Below are 23,712 nucleotides of genomic sequence, written 5' to 3' on the forward strand. Positions count from 1 at the left end.
TGGAGGACGTACAATCCAAAGAAGAAAAGAGGGGGGGTGGAGGGATCTCTCTATCCATTTATGGATCAATCAGAGAGGGGAAGGGTTTCTGAGTCACGCCATGCAGGAAGGTGGGCTCGCCATTTGCGTGCAGGTTAAATATGAGCCAATCAGTACACGTCTACATGTCAGTCACAGATTGATGGGGTGACAAAAACGGTAGAGAAGGGGGGGGGGGGGGCGGGGCGGGGGAAGGAATATAAAGAAAAAGAAGTGGTTGGCAAGGAGGGGGGGGCGGGGCTTTCTTAAGCGTAAAAGATTACCAACCGCATTTATCCTTTTATTGGTTTAGTTTTGTCTATGGTTCAAAAGGAAATAGACACGGGGCAAACCCAAACTAAGAAACAATTAGAATGATATCTACCGAACAATGGAGTTTGTTTACCATAGCGTGTCCAATGCCTGAGTGCTTTGTAGGAAAGGGGGAGAAAGGAAAGCAAAAAACTGTGAACAGTACAACTTTCGGGAAGAAAAAAAGGAAAGCTAGAAGGCCTCTGGTGAGGTTAGAAGGTTGGTTGGAGCGGTTTCGCTAGGAGAAGGGCACAGGTTAGGTTAGTAGTATGAATCATTCCATGGATGGTGGTTAGTTTCACTAGCAGGTTAGTAAAGTTAGTAAAGTTAGTAATACAAACAGGCAAACGGTAGAGGCAGGGCACAGGTGGGTTACAAGCACTTGAGTGCTAGTGACCCTCGACGTTCTCTAGTTCACTCTGTCTCTCATTCGCTCACAGACACACACACACACACACACACACACACACACACACACACACACACACACACACACACACACACACACACACACACACACACATCCACACGCACACACACACACACACACACACACACACACACACATCCACACGCACACACACACACACACACACACACACACACACACACACACACACACACACACACACACACACACACACCACACACACACACACACACACACACACACACACACACACACACACACACACACACACACACACACACACACACACACACACAATTGAAAAAGCACTCACCTAGAGCTGAAAGCAGTGCTGGGCTGGTGGTTAACCCACTGTAAACTAAGACCAAAACCTCAGGTATTTTCTTCCTACCACAGCATCACTGCAGATGGACAACAGACCACTGACCGTAGCTTCTACATTGATTAGTTTCCTGCTGCGGACTAAGGTCTTTTCTGCTGCCCCTGAAACATCTGCAGCAGTCACTGTGGTTCACCAAAGTCAAACACACACTGAAACTATTCAAAAATGGATTTAAAAATAAACACTGCCACTGTCAATCACTTTTCAGTTAACAATTATATCTACAAATAAACAAATGATCGTCTATAACATTTTGAAAAATAATCAAAAATGCCCATCAGTTTGCCAGAGCTCAAGGTGATGTATTAAAATACTTAAGTCTTTCAAACACCAAAATATATTTAAATTACAATAAATAAAACAGTAAATCCTCACAATTGACAAGCTAAAACAAGCAAATGTTAGGCATTTTGGTTTAATAAAGGGATTTTAACTGCTGCCAATTAATTTATATTGATCTCTAATCATTTAATCACTAACTGAAATCCAGTCAAGCTTCCATCCATTCGTTAATCTACCATGTTTTTGTCCCTCCCTAAGACCCTTCAAGTCTGTCTTCCTCAAGGTTAACAATATGGTAACTACTCTCATATCTCCTCGCTTCTCCTCCTGATCGCTTGGTCTCTCTCTCCTCCACCTCCTGTTGTCTGGTTACCTGTCTCAGGTTGCGGGTGACCTTGACGTCGTGCCAGGAGTTGTCGTTGAACTTGCCGTTGACGGGCTCCACCAAGGCCTCGAAGGCCCCGGAGCCGAGGTTGATGACGAGTGACACGGCCCCGTTCTTCAGAGCTAGGTTGACGTAGTCGGCCGATTTGCCGGTGTGCAGCATCAGGCCGTTGCGCTGCAGAGTCTTGAAGGAAAGCGTGATTTCATCGCTGCTCGACTGGATGGGGTTGGGTGAAAGGTCGTAGCAGAAGAACTCGGAGCCCTTGAAGGTTGCAACGTAATCCTCTCGAGCTGGGTCAGAAAGGTGGAAGAGGGAGGGAGGAAGAAAAGAGAAGTGTGGACTTTTGTTAAACATTATCACAATGATTACTACAAATCCCAAGCTACCTCGCTTCTTTCCACACCGCTCTTCACAATATGCTCAAAGATGATAACATGGAGGTTGTTCAGCGAGTAAAACAAAGCTCTGCCTGGTAAAATTTGATTTTGGATGTGCAACATAAAACTTTTTGTTCAAGATGACGAGAAAAACGTTGTTATTGTCAAGCAAAGCCTCATTGACGCCAGCACTTGGAAGAGACACTTCCTTCCATACCTCTAATCGTACATGGAGTGGTGTGTAAACAAGCTTTGATCACTCATGTGGGTTGGAGATTAAACAGTGTGGCTGAGAGAGAGACAGTCGTGAGTCTGTAGTGTTCCAAACTCGTTATAAAACCTGCCATCCTCCCTTTTGAGAGAACAGCTGTGCTGGCAGTCTGAAGTGATGTGGTCTTGTTTGACAACATGGCTCAATCCGTGATATTCGTCAAAAGCCAGAGTGTGTGTGTCTACGTTTGCAAATGGTTAGGAAGGTTTGGAGAAGGTGAAGATGGAAACAGCAGCCTGTGAGCAGTGCGGCAGGCGAAGCGAGCAGAATTGTCCAATTAGAATTCAGAATAACAAGCAGCCAATGGCGACTTACCTTGCACACCCTCACTGACCCCCAAGGACATGAGACCAAGGTTTTGCAATCCATCATCCTTAAGCTCACACTCTCTTATCTACTCTCTCACACCTACTCACAGCCATAAACGCAAGCCAGCAGAGGAATAAATATGCACACCTACACACACATCTGCGGAGAAAATGATCGTACTATTGTGCCGGCATACACAAGCAGGGGCGACATTATCCGTCTCCTTCACACCCATCCCCCCCCCAAAGCATCAACCTTCCTCCGCATCCGCTCTAGCTTTCTTCTCAACACCATCCCTGTATCTCTCACAACTCTCTTTAAGCTTCACGCAAACATTCCTCTCCGCTCATCTCGTTGGCCTCTTTTTCTCCGCTCTGTGGAGCCTCTGGCGTAACCACCGACTTTTAGTTGACGATAATGAGGAGAACAGAGGGGGGAATTCTACACACACACTAGGTCAGGCTGGAGCAAGACAGACACTCGGAGAGGGAGTGGTGGGTTGCCACCTAATGAAGAGACTGAAGTGTAATAGGTTATTAAGGTAGTGAGAGGCACAGAGAATGGTGTTAAAATGGAATTGGCGGCACTCAAGTGAATATAACATGGAGAGAATAATGAGGAAAAAGTGAAGAATAAATCACAATCCAAAGAGCAATTGTCGCCGCCAATTGTCTTTCTTCGCTACGAAAAAACCCCGACGTGTGAATGCCAATATTCGGTATGAGTGAGAAACAACAAGTTGTATGCCAGCATGTGTGTGAGCTCCCCCTGGTGAGTGTGATTTCTTCCCTCCCAGCATGTTAATTAAGAGTGTGTGTGTAAAGAAAATGTGTGCAGCTTGCGTTCCAACACGTGAATGTGTGCGGACAAGTATATGCTCCTTATATGTGTATGAAATGTGCGGGGGTGTGGGTGGGTGCTGGTCTCTGTAAATATTGGTGTGTTGCTGTCAGAAAAGCTATTACCAACTCAGGGCCTCGGGCTAGTCTTTACTGAGGAGCGAGAGCGGGGAGGAGGAGGAGGGACACACAGACACACACTATACAGAAAGAAAAGCCACAAATGCTCACACATTTACACAATCCCACTGACACACACAAGCAGACAAATGTAGATGAGGTGGCGGAGAGAGGGTGCGGGAGCCACGTTGTTCACAATGAGAACACACACAGCCGTCCGGCAGCATTCTCGCGGTAATTTACAGAGGTGCCATTAGGTTTCAGTGCGGTGCTCCACTATTCTGTTGCTAATTTACAGACATGTCATTAGAGCAGACAGGAGCACATAAAGCATCTGCATCGATCTGGACGATCTGGCCCGCAACAACAACGCTCGTACACGCACACAAATCAGGCAGGCAAATGTATATTGGATGACACAAACACAATGATGAACATGTGTTGCGAACGCATGTATTCAGAGCATACGGACATAACTAAACGCACCCACACACACGAACTGAAACACTCTCAAGTGGGCAGGTTGGAGTGGATCTGTTGTAGCTCAGATTAATGGAGTGAGTCAGTATTAGCTCAGAGTAAACAGTGAGACAGACACTGACATACACACCACATGTCACACTTCATCCTGTGGAGAGCACTGTCGATCAACGCAGGGAAACAGGACGATGAAGGAATACAGAGAAAGGAAAAGGAGGGCAGAGGAAAGGACATTTCTCAAGCTAGAATATTTATTTTCCTTGGAAGATTTTTAAGCACTATTAGAATACTGTTTATATATATCAACTTTCCTATAGTTGTTAGCTAATGTTTTTTGTGAGCTTGATGTGTGGTTGCATGGTTAAGTCTGACTGTACAAATGATTCAATGCTCTTGATATTAATGGCACTTTGCAAGTAAAGGAAAGGAAAAAGGCTTCTTTCAATATATTCATGATCTAATTTTTGTTTTGTAGATTTCTTCTTGGTATTGATTTATTGTTGGTTGTTTGACTTTTTATGTTTTTTAACCTTGAACAGTGTTTTCCTATACATTGGTCTTGTGGTTATATGTATGTATGCAAGGTCTGACTGGAACTGTTAAATCAGGATTGGTAATTTGACAGATGATTTACTGACAACACCCTTAAGATTAATTGATTGAGAAAGTTGTTTTTTATTTAAAAAGAAATACCAGACATTTCAAAGCTCAATCATCTGCTATATGAAGTTTTGATATTCTCTTATATTTATAACATTGTAAATTGAATACAAGGATTTTGGCCTGTAATTTGGTGTTCTGGTCAATTCTGATGGGCATTTTGTTCACTATATCCTGACATTTCATAGACTTAACAATTAATCGAGCAATTGAAAAAACGATTAACAGTTTAAATACTGATAGTAATCTTTGGTTGCAGCCTTATCTGGCTGAAAATGTTTTTCTTTTTCTCTGCTCTCCCTTGGAAAACAGATCTTGATCTTACTGAGACTATCTGATTGAATTAAGTTACTAAAGGAAAGGACAAGATAGAGAGGGGAGCAGGAATAAAGGAAGGGGGAGGGGGCATAGGAAGTGGTTTACAAAATAACCGAGGACCTAGTATGGAGGCTATAGTGGGAACAGGAAAAAGGATGTAAGATGGAGGATGATTGGCATTGGACTTTGGAGGCTGTCATTAAACCAGTTTTATAATGAATAAAGCAGCATGTGGGGAGGGAGGGAGTGAGGGGGAGAGAAAGAGAGGAACACTGATCTGGTGGTAGCTGCTACTGGGACCAGCTGCAACTGCTCCGATCAAACACACATCACTTGGATTTATCTGTGTGTTTGTGTGCGTAAGGCGAGTGTCTGTGTGTCATATGTCTTTGTCTTTCCTCCTCAACATTTCACACACTAATTTCTCATTTCCATGGCAACCCCGTGTTACAGGGGCTATAGCAAATGTGTCCGTGCATGTGCGTTTCGGAGGGAGAGGGGAAGAGTGATGGGGAAGGAGGGCGAGAGAGAGAGAGAGTGATTGAGTGAACAGTACATTATCATGGACAGCTGTACTGAATCAAAATGGCGGATGGAGGCTGGGAGCACATCAGGGGAGCCTATATTATACGGCACCTGATGGAAGGAGCAGGGTGGAAAAGATGCAGGGTAGAGAAAAAGGGGAAAGACGCAAAGAAAGGGTTTTGAGAGAAGAAGGAATACATAAAGGGAGACGCAGAGACTCATTGAGATGGGCGACACAAAATGGAAGAGAAAGAGGTAGAGGGGTAGAAAGAGAGACAAGGAAAGGGAGTGGCATAGAGCGAGGGATGGATGGCTAGAGAGAACGAAAGGGAGAAAAATGCAGGTGTATCTAAATCCTAGTGTAGCAAGCCTCAATCATGGCAGCCCTGTCATTCTGGAGATAGCACACTGCAATTCCCCTGCACCTCGTTTTTAGCCCACCATGCAGTTCTGCTATCAGTTCCTCTCAGACTGTGCACACACACATGCACGCTTGCACACACACACACACACACACACACACACACACACACACACACACACACACACACACCACACACACACACACACACACACACACACACACACACACACACACACACACACACACACACACACACACACACACACACACACACACACACACACACACACACACACACACACACACACATGACCAGTCTAAAAATGTATGCAAATGTATGCTAACATATGCATAGTCTCTATATTAAGTTAAAGTGTGAAAATCCATACAGGCAAGTTCACCAAAGGCTATGACGGCCGTTTCCATCTTTATTCAGTGATATACAGCAACTGGCTCTAAAACGGATTGGGCTATCACATCGCAGCCAAGGGAGCAATGCTGTAGAGGAGGATATTACTGTCAGGACACAAGTGACAGATTCGCTGTCTGCAGCGTTGAGCTCTTATTCCTCTTTTTGTTGTATGGGTCGGTAAATTGAAAGGATTCATCTCCCACAAGAGATATACAGTTAAGCCCCATGCCCCCGGTATCGGGGGCAAAACGCAACATCTTGCAAGAAACAGCGTCTGAGGGCTTCTTAACATTTAACAAACTATGAAAGTGTCATACCCACTTAACGGGAAGAAACTCAGCTATCAGACAATATTAACCATTTTTAGCTAAACGAAACACAAGGGTAATAACAAAGGCTCTGAATTAGCCCCGAGCGAAAAAATGCTAACGCACTTAGCACAGAACTCACGGTAACCCCATTACTTATCGGATCTGCACAAACAAGATATCGATTAGCAAACTGAGATTCCACAGATTCCAGAAATATAAGTATCATCACTGAGCGATCAGAACTCGCGACAGGGGAAGCAAACCCAGACATCACACAACGTAGCTTTACGGAGCAAACACGGGAGAAATGTCTTACCTTTTGCTGTTTCTGATCAAAAGTTTTGTTCAATGGCATTACAACGATAAAAACGCTGCTGAAGGTTAATCCATAGGTTAATCCAATGTGTCTGAAGTTATTACTGATAATCCATCTTCATATTTATGTCAATAACGGAGTTTTCATATATAGCTGCTATGATAGCTACCAGAGTGTATGACAGCTTCCGGTTTTGGCATTCTGGCTACGCATCACTCATTCACCAATGGGTAATGTTTAGATGGATTTTAGGAACCTCCTTCTTGATTCTATTGGCTCTAACGGTTAAAAAGAGGTGTCAATCATCAAAATCAACCGAGGGGGGCCAGAGATATTGAAAATCCACCCAAATGACCCCAGAAGTGGTTTTTTTTTGTTGCTAAACCTCTCTAAAAAGGTCAAATGTCACTTGTTTTGCATCAATCTTGATACAGGGTACTTATATGTTATAGTTTGGATTCCTAAAGCTTTTAGTCTACTATCCCATCATTCAAGGGTGGTTTTCACTATAAGTAATGTTTTTTCTTTGGACGGACACTATCATTTACATTTTTTTACTATGTTCAATCAGAATTTACTTTAAAATAAAATAAAAATGTTATATTGATTCTGACTCTTCTACATCCAACTCACAGGTTTATCATTGCTTTGAGAAAAAAGATTATTAATGTACCCCTATTAGAAGTGAAGTTATAGTCATTTGTTCTGGGAATGTCATTTTCGAGCCTGAGGCCTTAAAAACAGGTTCAGGGCTTAACTGGTTAAAAACACAGCTCTGACCATTATTTTTAAGATCTATTCATCTACGTACAGGTTAATTGGTTAATTGTTTTGTCTATAACTAACAGCAAACAAGCAAGTCGCTAAATGTTTTGTCACTTGAAAGATATTGAATTTATAATAGTTTTACAGAAGGAAGCTATCTTCCACTGTTGAGAAGCTGTAGCCATCAAATTATACACATTTTTCATATAAAATGACTCACCAAATTATTGGTTTCAACATAAAATGGTAAAAAAGAAAGGAGAAACTTGGAAGAATTTAATATGATTACAAAAATATACAGTCTAAAGGAGCACTTTTGCTTAGTAAATACTAAAATACATTAAGGTTAACATTTGTTTTTGAGCAGAAATGGTCTTTCCTAAGTGAATTTTCTTGAGACTCAAACGGAACATAATAACATTTAATTTGTTAATCCCTTTGAATTTCGTTTTGAAAAAGCAAAACAATGAACAGCACCCTTTGCCATTATGATCAATCTTTTATTACTTGTGCTTTTTTGTTTCTTTCATATCCTCATCTCTCTCTCTCTGTCTGTAGCTTGCATTTGGCCTCCTCTCTGGTACCCAGGGAAACCAGCTTGTTTCCATGACAATGTCTGCAGGCAGAACAGTGTATTTGTCTTAAGCTGGATAAGATCAGAGTCGGTTTCATCTGTGTTAGACACACACACACACACACACACACACACACACACACACACACACACACACACACACACACACACACACACACACACACACACACACACACACACACACACACACACACACACACACACACACACACACACACACACACACACACACACACACACACACACACACACACACACACACACACACACACACACACACACACACACACACACACACACACAAGACCATGCATCATACATACAGTGTGCCGAAATTAGGCACACTAAAAAATGTGCATACAGACAGTTAAATACACCCACACAATAAATAGCGTTGCTCCGATTTGCATGCATGTAAATCCACACACACACATACTGCGCCCTCACACAAACACAGCTAATTAAACCCCTTACAGCAGGCAGCAGGTTGTTAACAAATAACAGGAGCATAAAGACCTCTTTTCATAAAGGTAATGTAATGGGTTTTTAATGAATGCTGTGGCTATTTCAGTTGTTGTAGTTATTCCAGACAAGCACCACAAGTTAATGACTGTTTGTGTGTGCAACGCCTGTGAGTGTGAGTGTGTGCTTTCCTGTTCATGTGTTTGTTCTTGTTTTGGCAAACAGCAAATAAATGAACTTCAAATGCCAGATGGGGTACTGAAGTGAATCGCCAATTGGGCCACTACCCTCAGCACCCTCACAGACATAGCGCAGAAAGTGCTGGAACAGGTAGATAATTGGAGCACCGACGTGCCTGTTTTCTTTCCTTTTCTTTTCTATAAAGGGAGTGTGTGCAGGAATAAGGTATCTGCATCACTCATGAATTTTGGCTGATGCGAGACTGTGTCAAGTCGGGGAGCCCAATGAGAGATGCAGCGCCCCTGCTGAGAAACGCTGCAGTCTTATCTCCCTTCCTGTCTCCCTCTGCGTCTCCGACCTTCTCTTTCCACCTCTCTTTCCCCACTTTCTGAATGCGCTCCCATCTTTCCTCACCATCACTTTTCTACACTCTTTTCACCCTATCCTGCCCACCCCTCCCTTACACAGATGCAGCGAGCCTCCGCTCTATCTTTTTCCTTCATCCTTGGTAAACGGGGAGTCCGTTTGATGTCTTTATTTTTAGGTGTTAAAAGGGTGCATCAGCTTTGTGTTCCTCCTATTAACGTTGTGGTGAATGCGCGAATATGTTAATGCTTAGTTGCAAACTGGATGGTAATTGCGTACAATTACCAGTAAATGTATACATTTACTGGTGGGATTGCTTTACATTCCCCATGGTGAGTTCTGTAACTGTGCATCTCTCTGATAATGTGGGGTCTGTATGTGGTGCTGTGAATTTCATTACAAGAGCTGCATAGGTGTTAAGCATTAATGAGTGTTGTAGTACAGACTGTAATGGGTGTTAGTAGCAGAGAGCACAGGCAGGATTAGTCCCATTACATGGAAAGTGTATATGTAGACAAATTGTGCATTTTGCAGTTAAAAACTTTCTTGCAATTACTTTTATCACTGCTAATGGCCAGAGGGGGCACAACTTAGTTTTAACAGTTGTTTTTTTTAATTCACAGCTGATGATGCCATCAGTGGCCAAATTCATGCCAGTCACTCGGGCAGGCAGCCAATCACCAAACACTTGACTTTTAACACCAAGCGGCTCTCTCTCACCTCGACTGCAGTGCTGCTCACTTGCCCATCTTGCTAAACTATGAAAGCATTAAAGCTACAGTGGATAATGTGTGTCGCAAAAATATCTTTCATTGACAAATATGCAGTACAGTATATTACAGTATTATTTAATTAAAGTTGTAGATGATTTTGTATATTTTTGGTGTTTTTCTTACAACAATGAAATATGAATAAAGTCCCCTTTATATCCTATTTTTTTGGCTGGCATTAGGAAATATTGAATTTTTTTTCGAAACAATTACATTTTATAGTTAATTATTTATTAAAACGGTTTATTTTATCTAATTTCTGATGTTGATTTGGGCACTACACCACTTACTATCATAGTAATGGAAAATCTTTTCCAGTTTAGTTTCAGTGCCTGTATTATATTCTCCTATAGTGTGATGTATTATTAGGTAATGATGAGTAAGAGGGAGGAAACATGATGTACTTTGCTGGTACTGACTGGTTCCTCTTTTCTTGGCGTCTGCTAGCACTCCCAGTCCCACATATGGTGGAGTCAGCACAGAGCCCGCCCTTTTTTTATGTGTGTGTTTGTGTGTGTGTGTGTGTGTTTATGAGAAAAGCACGCAAATGTGTATGTTCTGGATGAAAGAAGGGTGAGGGGAAGGGACAAAAACAAAAGAGGCAATTATAAAGAGATCCAAACAGTGTGACACTGAACATGTGTGTGTATGGAGTGTGCGTCCATCTGTGTGTTTTTGCCATAAGACAATGTGTTAAAATGTGCCGCTTTGATTGCCGACGCTTTATGAGTCACAAATGATGACTCACAATCCACCTCCCTTTAACATACACTCATGCACCCGCACAAAACACGCAAACATACGGGAACACACGCACCTCGTTCTCCGTCCTGCCTTCTTCCACTGACCGTGAAGAATGTGTGCAGGCAGCCTTACTCATGCATATTTACACTGAACACACACTCACTCACCTACTCAGCGGGCACTCTCTAAAGGTTATTGCGCGTGAGTGTGTGTGAGTGTCTGTTTGTCCGTCGGTTCACGTAAGCGCAAGTGTAAAGGTCACTTCAAGCGAGGCGGACCACTTGTCTATGCCACAGATTATTGGATTGATATCGAGAACTCTTGGACATGCAGACAAACCACCGTTATTAACCGGACAACCTCGCCTCAAGGCTAAAAACATATAAATAAATACCATAAACGAGCATTGCTGCCAATTCCAAGAGCCACTCCTCAATCCTATTCAGAACCTACAATCGCTCATTCACCCAGCCAGGACCCTTCACGCTCTATTCTTGGCCAGACAGAGAGAACAGAAAGGGCAAAATCTGCTACCATCCAGATTATTGCTGCTCAATACTTTTCAAAAAAAGCACAACAAAAATCCATTTCCCCCTCTTCCTTTGACTGCTCCATACTTATGGAAATCCAATTTGGTTCCCTCTTTTCTTTCTTCCCTCCACAATTCGTGCATTTCCACCCTCTCAAAGTGATTAGTGATCTGTGGGTATCGTTTCCAGGGAGAATGATAGCTGTGTTTTATGGAGGAGGGGAAAGGTCCAGGGCTCCTCATCAGGGCTGATGTCCCTTGCAGAATGACGGGGCTGGGAGGGCAGACGGGAGCACCGCTGTCCCTTTGCAGATACAGCCAGTTGCTCTACATCACAGGAGAGAAGACGACTCTCTTTATCTCTCCCTCGCTTCCTCTTTCCCTCTCCACTCCCGCTATCATTCATTCCTTTAGCTCTTCTCTCACAGGCAGGCACAGTCGCTTTTTCTCAATTTCTCCAGCACACACACACACACACACACACACACACACACACACACACACACACACACACACACACACACACACACACACACACACACACACAAGCAGACACACAGGCCATATATCTTTCTACGGCCCCCCTCCCCACACCCAATCCACCCCCTCAAAGAAACTAATTTCAGCTTTGCGGGCTCCTCAAAAAGCCTCTTTACGCTGAGCTAACCCAAGCTAGGCTTCATCTGCGCCATTTGACAGCCTTTACTCCTTAGTATGCAGAGCAAAAACACACTCGCTTAAACACACAGTTTCTGAAACAGACTTCAAAGGTTTGAAAAATATATAAAATAATCAGCTACAGCGATACATTCAGCATATCACAATCCAAACATCCGTAATAGTGAGAGCATCCACTATACACAAATATACTGAATACATTGTGTATTAATGTCAGAACATGTTAATACATGTCGGTCCTTAAGTAGGTGATTTAAAATGCTGAGCATAAGCCAGATGAAGCAATTACATTTTCCCTGCCACCTGGATGATTCATGCCAGACATTTTAAAAGGCAGAAACTTCGCTGTAGCATTCTACTTAGCAATCAAAACACAACAAAAATGCTCAGGAAGAAATATACTTGTCAGAGTAGAGATGTCTAACTGTGATAGATGAATGAAGGCATCATTTTTGCTCTATTCAAGATATTTCCATCCACAAGCCTGGATGAGGTTTCATTAAATAGGAATGGCGAATACATGGCTGTCACAATGGGAGACAGCCGCCATCAGGTCCTCTCTCATCCAATCAAAGAGCACAATAGACGCAGATCAGCCAGTCACGGTCAGGCCTGTCTTTTATGTGGGTCAATCAGTGTATTCATCAGCGTCATGCGGAGCCGACCGATCCAGCAGCACCTACCTTCACAGATTTTCAAAAGCACCATAGGCCGGAGCTCAGCCGCGTTCACACGCACACTTTAGTATGAGCACGCTCACACACACAGCTTACCTTACCAAAAATGAAACATTCCAATTCAATGGCAACCGAAAAATGAGAACTTGAAGCGGAACCACTCTAAAGGTCAGCATTACTATACATACAGGAGCCTGTCAATGAATTCAATTTCAACACCACCCACCACAGCCCATTAGCCATACATGGAAAAATAAATCAAGGGGTGGGGGTACCTCTGAGTTTTCCTAAAATCACAGAGGGTGGTGTCCCAAATAGTGAGAAAGAAGGGCAGGAAGGAAGAAGAAAAAAGGGGGAGAAAAAGGGCAAGAAAAGAGAGTTGAAATTTTGAGCGTGTTGATCGGTGAACAATTTTCAATAGGTAGAACAGTGTTACTTTTTCGGAGGGTGTGAATAACACTGGACACACCGGGGGTTGAGGCAGTGATTTAAAACACAGGAAGATCGGTTGAAAATCACATATGCTCGCCAATGAGCAGAAGCCCATGTGAAGACCAGCGACAGCAAAGTGAGACATGCTGGAAGCCGATTAAAAAGCCATGGATGAATGTGGAGTGTTCCTCTGAAAACTGCCACAGTCAATGATTCAAACCATGATGTAAAAACACACATGCACATGTATGTATACATCACACACACTAAAACACTCCCATTCTCTCAATCAAACTCTTACATACACATGAGAGAAAATGAAATGAGGTGGAAGAGTAAAGACCAATTTCAAACCATCCATGGAAGTCAGTCGGTCAGTCGGCCCTGAGCTCCATTTCCATGACCTGGAGCCTTGCCAAGTCTAACCCAGCAAAGCACCGTCGAGCCACAGCCAATCGAAAGCCTCCGTCCCCCATCAGCAGCCATGGTTATATTATATATCCCAGCAGAAGCTGCTCTCAGGCTCATCACTCTCTTCACAAATCAAACCAATTATTTTTTTAAGGGCTATATTTAATTTATTATTATATAATTGCTCCACTTGCAAATGCCCAAATCATCTATTTCAGTTTAAATTAAAACTAAATTTCCTGATGAGACCAAATGGGACCGTTTTATAAAGGAAGAAATCTCAATTGCAGAAAAGAAACTGACCTTAGTTCAGTGCCTAGAGAGACAACTTCCTCCCGTTCCAGGTGGTGATGAAGTGGGGGGGGGGGATACAGGGAGTTGTGAGTGTGGGGGTGAGGAGGTAGGGGGGTGATGGTATAGCAGAGGACAACAGGAAGTGAGGTAAGAGGATGCCATACCTTGGTCGCCAATCATCAGGTGTGCCAGACCTTAAAGGAAGACAAGAGCACAGTCAGCACAGCAAAGGATCATGGGGCGTGAAGTGTGTGTGTGTTTGTGCATATGTGTTGTTGTCATACAGGAGTTTGTCAATGACATGCTGGTGAAGGCTAGATTTTTCTGTGCAAAAGTGTCTGTGCATGTGTTGCTCGTTCTCTAAATTATTCCAAATGTCTAAAAAGAAGCTTGCATTGAAAACACTTACTCATCCTAGGCTGCGTTCCTACGCACTAACAGGTACGCACACAGGTCTGCACAGTGCTGCTCGTATACAGTATGTGTGTGTGTGCCTACAGTATGTCTCCATAACCTTGAGGCAAGAGCCACTTCAGATGAATGCACATGGGATGTGGAACTTACCAGATGTCAGCATCCAATCTCTACATACCCACTCAGACTTACATACATTTACGCTGTCTACCGTGATCTGTATTCCCACAATAGAGGATTTAATGAGCACATGAAGGCCAGAAAGAAGAAAGTAAAGGACAAGACTGCCATGAAAAAGATATAAATGGGAGAAAGAAAAGATGACAACAGAGAAATAAATCTAAGAAAAAATGAAAAAGAGGAAGAGGTGTTTGAAAAAGTAAAAATAATGACAGACAGATCGACAGAGAAAGTCAGATCGATAGAAGTGCAACCTACCTGGAGTGTAGCTGTGCTCTGGGTAGGTGTTGCGGCCGGGCGAGGAAAGAGAGAGACAGACATTCATTAACATGCATGCTAAGCCCTTGGGTTACCATGGCTACTTACTGTACATGCACACCTGTCCAGGGTTACCGTGGTAACACACATGCAAAGTCCACGCAAACGTCACAATGAATACCATGCTGCACTGGTAGCCAACACAGAGGTTTGTCTGAATATAAACAGCACAATCTCTCTGTCGGATTCCACATGTGTACATATGATTTTTTTTTAAAAGGGGGTCACACACATACCCACCCACACTTGTAGATACAGAGGGTGGAGGGGGTGTGGGCGAATATATACTCTCCTACCTGTATGTTTCGATTCAAGAGCCGTTTACCCCAGAACTTACCTTGCAGGCCGCTTCCTCTCCCTAGAGCCCCCCGACAGATAGCATGCAACACACACACCGCGCGCATTCAGTCCCACAACCTCTCTCTCACTCTCTCCATCTTTCTCACACGCACGCACACGCACACACACACACACACACACACACACACACACACACACACACACACACACACACACACCACACACACACACACACACACACACACACACACACACACACACACACACACACACACACACACACACACACACACACACACACACACACACACACGCACGCACTAACATTGAATATGGCAGTATTAATGATGTGAAATAGCAGGAAAATATCAAATATGTAGGGGTAGATTAGCAGTGCAGGAAGACAAGGGGCATGCATGGTTCAATACTGGGACACAGTGTGTGTGTATGCGCATGTGTGTGTATGTTTGTGAAATTGCGCGTGAGTGTGTGCTCATCTGAGTGTTTCTGTGCCTCTGCCCTTGTGCTAGTGGCATGGCAGAAACAGGTGGAGCCATTAGCATGCTAACAGCAATTTGCCCTCAAGGACAATGCAAGCCAGGCCAGGCCTAACAAGCCCGGTTCACTCTGCCTTCACTGGAGGGCAGAATGGCTTGACAGTTATTACATTTATGCATAGGCCTGCCCACAATATCTTCACTACATCTACAAAATCATATTATTTTTCTCAAAAACTGATATATAAGATATTGATGTTCTTTAAAACACAACCCTTTCCTGATAAGGAATACTGCTATGGAATATGTTCAATACTGTCAATCTGGGGATAAAGAATGCTTACGCTATATATTTTTTTGCTTATACTAAACATTTATTATAATTGAACCATGGAGATATTGTGTAACTGTAAACGTGAACGGAAACTAGCGCTGCCACAGTCAAATAACTAATGTATTGGTCCTAACACAGTCCTAATGATCCCTTATTTCCTCTAGCAAAACATACTCATTCTGTGTAAAAGATCAACAACCGACTTTTCTTCCCTCTCATATTCAGAGGGTTATAATTTCATCTCAAAGCTTTATTGTGCAGTGAGGTTGACGGCTTCAAAAAACATAATAATTTCAAGGTTCCATATAAAAGATAACCTTATACAAACCCTGCCTCGCTGACAAAAGAAGTGCGCAGTACTCATGACTCATAACTGATACCTATTACCAAAGAGACAGCTATGTTCCAGTACATACATTCATTTTAATCACTGAATATTACTACTTTTTTCTTCATTCAAAGAGGGATTTTTACCATCGCTCTTATTGCGTTCTCTCTTGCCATCAACTCAATTTCTTTAAGACACAATCTTTCTCTTCTCCAGAGTGCTTTAGTGCACCTGAAGAGAGGTTTCTGACGTACGATTAATTGGGATCCTCACTGGTAATGTTATGCGTGAATATTATTAGCTCAGCCTGCAGATCGTGTGGTTGGATATTTCCCACTGACTGAGCCCTCAACTTGTCAGACCAAAATGAACAGCAGTACATGAGGCTAATTTAAAAAATAAAGCATTATATACAAAAACACAGCACTCCAAAAAAAAGTAAACCCTCCACTAAGGATACACCATCTGCTCTATTCTCCACTTAAGACCTCTCTGTAAGTCTGAACTATTTTCAAGTTTGATGATTCAGAGAGGTCTGTGAAAGGACCCAGGCATCGGAAATAATCTCAAGATGTTGTTGCACTCTGTCCGTGGTTTATTTTTTGTTAACTGGCTCCATTTACTGCTGTTTATTTCTGTCTGGAAAGCTTCGTGTTCACTGGAAAAGTGAAGAGATATGATGAAGTATGAAGTAACCTTTTAAAACCAGCCATTAAGCTACTTTCAATTTCCACCATCATCTAACGTTATACTCTAAAACCCTGCAGCAATTTCTACCCAAACTGTGAATATCAGCCAGCCCTGATAATGCCGTATGATTTCACATTATAGCAAATGACTAATACTAAATACAGCACTTCTCACCCCGTGTACATCCATCCAAGCACACCTCATAACTGGAAACACTTTATGAGATTACTATTACTGACAACGGCCACTACTACAAAGGGAAAAATATATATTTTTGCCCACACTTACTCACAATTGAAAGGTGATTCCTAGGAACATATATATAAAACACAGACCAATAAATATCCTTTTGTCAAGCAGCAAATTGCCAGTCCAAAGCAGTTATTGTAACTAGAGAGAGCTTTTATATAAAATGTCTGCACCTCTTTATTTGCCTGGAGAGCTGCACCGCTGCGAGGTGCCTCAGTGCTGATGTGACTCATGGTTGTGCTGCAGTCTGCACACTACCAATGTGTTTCTCCAGGTGTTTGCATGTTTGTGCTACATGTGTGTGTGCAGGTGTGTAACCAGAGGCAAAAAAACAGCAAACTGGATTAGACCGGCTCGGATCACTCGGAACTCTGAGGGCAGCACAGAGTTTCTGCAGAGCTGATCACAGATTCACCTGTCACTACACGAAGAAGAGAGCACTAGGGCTGCAGAATTTTTATTTAATTTTTTGATTTATCGTTTAATAATTTAATGTAATCAGTTAATCTTTAAGTCTATAAAATGCCTTTTCTTGTCAGAACAACAGCCAGCCTATAAAGTTGAAACATTTACAAAAATACAGTATGTAAAGCCACAGCTGTTTACTTGCTTTACAAGTCATTTTAAATGTAAGACTGCAATGAATTTCATCATGAAATCATTTTCTAGAATAATTGACTAATCATTTGGTCTCTAAAAGGGAGATTTTAATGCCTGTTCTTTAGTCTTAAAAGATTTGTTTAAATGTCTTATTTTGTCAGTACAAATCCCAAAGATATTCAGTTTGATTTTTAGTTTTCAGTTTAAAGAAAAGAGTGAAATATTTGACAGATCTTCTTTCATGGAAGATCATTCTAACCATAAATTGATTGACAAAATAAAAATAAATAGTTTTCTGTCGACTCATTAAGTCATTGTTTGAAAGAAATGATTACTTTCATCATCCGCAGATTATTTTCTCGACTTATGTTTAAGAATTTTGCACAGCCCAAAGTGATGTGATCAGTTAGCTTGTTTTATTCAACATTCTGTCCAAAACTCGTAGAAATATAATGTACTATCATATGTAATTTGACAATACACATTGAAAAACTGGATTGAACAGTTACTTATTTTTGAATTTCTCTCTGACTAATTCTACTTAAATCATAATTATCTCTCAGTTAATTCCAGCACTAGTGAGCATAATCAACCAGCTACCCTCCCCACCTGCTTGAATACTTAACACTAGAGGTTAAGTATAAGTAAGTACAGCCATTATAGCCCTGAGGATGCCTGTCATACATAAACATACAAACACACATACTCCTTACCACACACATGTATAAATACAGCCGATTTGTGTCAAACATGATGCCTGAAGTCACTACAAGCTGAGGCAGCTGTCGGCAGCTGCAGGCAGCTCTAGGCAGCAAGGAGCTAAGGAATGGGGGTAGGGAGGAAGGACGTAAGAGCAATGACGGAGAAACACTGCTGGCATGAGGTCTCCCTATTAGTCCTGTCTCCATGGTTACCTAGGCCATCCCAGTGTCCACTAAATGCTAGGGTGTGATACAGTGGGTAGCTAAAGGGAGGTGTGATGCTGACAGTGGTGCTGGGTGGAGTGTGAGGTCAGGTCGGTGACAAACGGTGACAAGCGCATATACGGCAAGGCCAGTCTTTGGCAGATGCATTTGTGTCATTTAAAAATGTAAATCGCTGAGGCGAAAGCTGGAAGGTATCTCTGGCGTCGAAAAGAAAAAAGAATAGGAATGGGGAGCGCTATCGATTAAGAATGCAGATTGGCTCTGAATGAACTGAAGCGAATCTGATGACACACACAACTTAGTGGGGGAGATGAAAGCATTTGCAGTACTGCCCATAACAAGGTGGCTGAGTTCATTAAACAGCTGTTTCATTTTTCTAATGGCCAACATTACAGTGCCCTCTATAATGGAACTTGTATTGACTACAGGCTTGTTTGACATTATTAAAGGAGGGCGTTCTTGTAGAGTTGAGACATTAAAATATTAGTGAAACAGCATTTATCTTCTGCCACTTCAACATAAAAGTTTGTTTACTTTCAAAGTTCTTTATATTTATAAAGTACTACTGACAAGACATGTTTTCCTCTTTAATACTGCATAAGAACACACACACACACACACACACACACACACACACACACACACACACACACACACACACACACACACACACACACACACACACACACACACACACACACACACACACACACACACACACACACACACACACACACACACACACACACACACACACACACACACACACACACACACACACACACACACACACACACACACACACACACACACACACACACACACACACACACACACACAGGGCATCTTATCAGGCTGCACGCTGTCCAAGTTATTGGCAGGCCATATATTGTATACACTTCATTTCACCCTATGTATTGTACCTGTGAAGGCCATCTTGAATCAATGCAAATCCATTAACACAAGCAGCCAGGTGTCAGCCATGTAACGACCACCGATTTCCAGCCTCTTAGCCTAGTTCCAATTAAAGTCTTTCAACACGAGCCAACAACCACATCCATACAGGATCCATATGGTTATTGTGTTTTGCCAAACACACCAACTGAGCCCATCAAGGCCTTGACACGACCAGCCAGGTTTAAAGTGATTTTCGGGTAACTTGTCTCAAATCTCCAGACTCTTGAGCTTGATGGTCTGACTGCAACAGCTGTTGTCAAGCACTCAGCCCCAGCTCAACTAAAAGGACTGCACTTGTTGTAAAGAGGCTTCGTTATAGAGGTTCATACTAAATTAGGAGTCATTGGCAGCCATGAAAGATCAATATCAAACATATTCAGTATGCATCTTTTGCACTGTGAAGGCTGCAGGTCCATACGCACCAATTGAAAGGCAGCTGTGAATAGTGCTTCAGTGTAGATGTCTACACTGAAGGACTTTTTGAGTTGGAAGCATAATTTTGATATGGATCCACAAATGTAAGTGTGTGTATGTCTGTGTGCTATTGTGTTAATGTAAAGGATGAGATGTACATATGATGGGTCACATGGTTCTGGGCCTTACCTTCGCTGCAGTCGTTCCCTTGAAAACCGGTGTCGGAGCAGTCGCAGACGGCCTGGTCGTTGACCACGCTGCACACCCCTCCGTTCTGGCACTGGTGGTCCGGCCCACAGCCAGCTGTTACTGTGACGCCCCCTGAGCTCTCCAACGTCGATTGTGTGCCGTTGATGCTCACCCCCGTGATCCAGCCACGAAAGGGGGGGTGTTCCCGTACCGAAGGGGATGTGAGGCGCAGCGGCGAGGAGTGTAGCTCTGGCGTCACGCCGCCTATGTAGGTGTGGCTGAATACGGTCATGTCTCTTCTCTTGCTCTTCACTTCCGCCCAACCCTCAAGTCGTCCGTCCACCTCCAAAGAGGTGTTCCTCCAGTCCCTCTTGACACGCACTGCGTGCCAGTGCCCATCACTCACAGCCACACCTGATTGCAGTTCTGCTGGCTCAGCACAGAAGATTGAGAATCGCAGGCGGAGGTGGCCGTGGAGAAGCAACAGTTCAAGAAAGTCACAGAAGCCCTCATCATCCAGGTAGAGCAGCAGGCCCTCCTGGTTGTGAGTCCGCAGGCTGAAGCTCAGCACACTCTCGCAGCAGGCGTTCCACACCGGAAACCGCCCCCACTGGCTGGACACGCCTCCAAACTCCAGGGCTTCCCCATGGGCCTGGCCCCCCACGCTGCACAGGCACAGCCCCAGGAAGAGCAGGGGGGCTGCCGCCCACACACACACCGCCATGACACTCATACACACACTCGCGCTCGCACTCACACACACACTGGAGGAGATAGAGGCTAGAGCTGGGGTGTTCCCTCTAGCCTACAGCTCATTGTGACAACTGCAGGGCACTTGGTGGAACCCTTTCTTTGTGGCTCAGGTGCACCCTGCTTTTGTGGTAGTGCTCTTCACAGAGCGAGGCTTCTATATGATACAGCCCCGGTGGGGAAAGGGGTCAAACAGCAGCTCCCTCTGTCCTTTCAGCACTCTTGTCGAATCTTCTTCTGCCTTGGTCTGATGTTTGTGTGTTCTCTGATACGTTCAATGCCTCCTCTCCATTCACTCTTTCATTCTTCACTTCTGACATATGAGATTCCAGGAGTGTGTATCTGTGTGTTCATCTGTGTGAGTGTTAAATAAGTGAAAAATGTGAATTCCATCTTTGTGCCCAAGATAGGGCCTTATCCCCCATGAAGCCAACTCCCCACGGAGTATGATAGTGTGAGTGTGGGTGTGTGGCTCACACATTGGTAATGAAGAGAAATGACGCCGTCATAGCTGAACTTCACCCCTCCTCTCTATCCTAGTAGGGCAAGAATAAAAGAGTGTGTGGGCAAATATCTGTGTGAGTGTGTTTGCGTGAGGTATGTGCGTATTTCACTGCCACGTCATCACTCTCTCCAGCGACCTACAGAGAGAACAGAGACGGCACAATCAACCAGGGGCACACACATGCAAAAAACACGCACGCAAGCACGCACACACGCACACACACGTAAACAATTATGCACACTCTCTCACACACACAAAATACGAGCCTGCTATTATTCTCAAATTACCCTCTCCTGCATTTTTGCTCACACACACACACACACACACACACACACACACACACACACACACACACACACACACACACACACACACACACACACACACACACACACACACGCACGCACGCACACACACACACACACACACAGACATCACATTGTTTCCTTACAAATGTAACAGGCCCAGATCATGAGTGTTTATGAAAATAACTAACAAACACAATAGCATCAAGGATTTGGAATAAACAAGTACAGTAGGCACACACAGAGACATGCACAAAAAGCACCTCCTCAGTAGATCTCCCATCATGCCGCAGGAGATTTGTATAAGGTGGCATACCTGCGACCGCCTTATCATGATGAGAACATGTTTTTTTTATCACTTTCGAAACTTGACGTAGACAGTATATGAAGTGCCAACGAAACCGAGTGTGCTTATTTTAAGTTATTTATTAAATGATTGTATCGGAGTTATTAATGTTAATAGCGGTGGCCACCTTGCGCCTCTGTCAACGAATCTGTTCACAAAGAGCGGGAGCAGCACCGCGCGCTGCGGCGGATGACTCGCCTCGCGTTATCGAATTAACGTCTCCGGAGCTCATTTCCAACAACTGAACACATTCTCACCCAACATAACAAACATGGGTTGCAATGTACACACACACACACACACACACACACACACACACACACACACACACACACACACACACACACACACACACACACACACACACACACACACACACACACACACACACGCACACACACATGCACGCGCGCGCGCACTCACAAACAAACATACACACAGTTGGCTACACGTAGCCTAGTTTATTCTCCGCGAACCTTTGGAAGACGAAAAGCGGCAACATCACGGTTATTGATAGACGGGGTGAATGAATGCGGTTGAAATATCGATTGTCGATTTGCGGCCATAGCTCCTCTCCATTTTTTCTCCCCCGCGCCCGCTCCTTCACTACACTGGGGTTCAGTTTCATCACCTGCGCGCCCTAGCATTTAACTACAGCTCAGCTAAGCGGTAACACGGTAATTACTCCTTTTTATCACTCACTGTGTTAATCTACATCCCAACCTGTAACGGTGATGTGACAGCCCCGCCCGGTTAATGAACAGCGGATTCCCTCAATGCAGGCACATATCTAGGTTAGAAAGCCGACCTACCTCACGCACATCTGGTGGTTCCGTGACAACAGTGCTGCGCGCGACCCATCGATTTCCCTTTCCATCTGAGAAGGATTTCAAAGGCGCGAGAGAGTGGAGAGCATCGGCGCGCCTGGTGGTAGATAGAGCCGGTCTACCGAACAGGGACAAAATTATCACAGGCTCGCCTCCAGGCGACAAGGTGCTATTGCTCTCCCCCTCGCTTGCGCTCTCTCTCTCCCTCCCCCTCTCTCTCTTTCTAGCTCTCCTTCCTTATCTCTCTCTCTCTCTCTCTCTCTCTCTCTCTCTCTCTGTTTGACTCAATGTCTCTCTCTCTCCGTCCTCTTGAGAGGGAAAAGGTGCAGTCTGATGCTCTTCGCGAGACTCGGCAGAGGGAAAGTCACGTGGACGCAAGAGAGAGAGAGAAGGAGTGTGTGTGTGTGTGTGTGTGTGTGTGCGTGTGTGTGTGTGTGTGTGTGTGTGTGTGTGTGTGTGTGTGTGTGTGTGTGTGTGTGTGTGTGTGTGTGTGTGTGTGGTAGAGGGGATGGGCGGGGCTGCGCGCTGCTGCAGCACCTTGCACAGCGCGCATTTACCGCCCGCACGAA

General features: G+C 43.8%; 1 protein-coding gene across 17 annotated transcripts in view; it reads right to left on the reverse strand.

The window, feature by feature from the left end:
- The window catches only part of LOC117464675 (neurexin-1a), a 57,769-nt gene extending 34,324 nt beyond the window's left edge, over positions 1-23,445 (reverse strand). For 3 of the 17 annotated variants that reach the window (XM_034107235.2, XM_034107233.2, XM_034107228.2), the window contains exons 1-5: positions 23,129-23,444; positions 20,411-21,801; positions 14,867-14,884; positions 14,179-14,208; positions 1,798-2,099 (exon numbers count right to left, since the gene is read on the reverse strand). In XM_034107235.2, coding sequence (XP_033963126.1) covers positions 1,798-2,099; positions 14,179-14,208; positions 14,867-14,884; positions 20,411-21,143 — 1,083 coding nt within the window. In that variant the 5' untranslated portion in view covers positions 21,144-21,801; positions 23,129-23,444. Of the gene's footprint in view, positions 1-424; positions 449-1,797; positions 2,100-2,772; positions 2,977-14,178; positions 14,209-14,866; positions 14,885-20,410; positions 21,802-23,018; positions 23,091-23,128 lie in introns of those variants that run through there. The other 14 variants (XM_034107234.2, XM_034107232.2, XM_034107229.2 and 11 more) reach the window with 11 other exon arrangements.
- Positions 23,446-23,712: the final 267 nt, after the last annotated feature.

This window comes from Pseudochaenichthys georgianus, chromosome 19 (genome assembly GCF_902827115.2).
Source record: "Pseudochaenichthys georgianus chromosome 19, fPseGeo1.2, whole genome shotgun sequence".
Lineage (NCBI taxonomy): Eukaryota > Metazoa > Chordata > Actinopteri > Perciformes > Channichthyidae > Pseudochaenichthys > Pseudochaenichthys georgianus.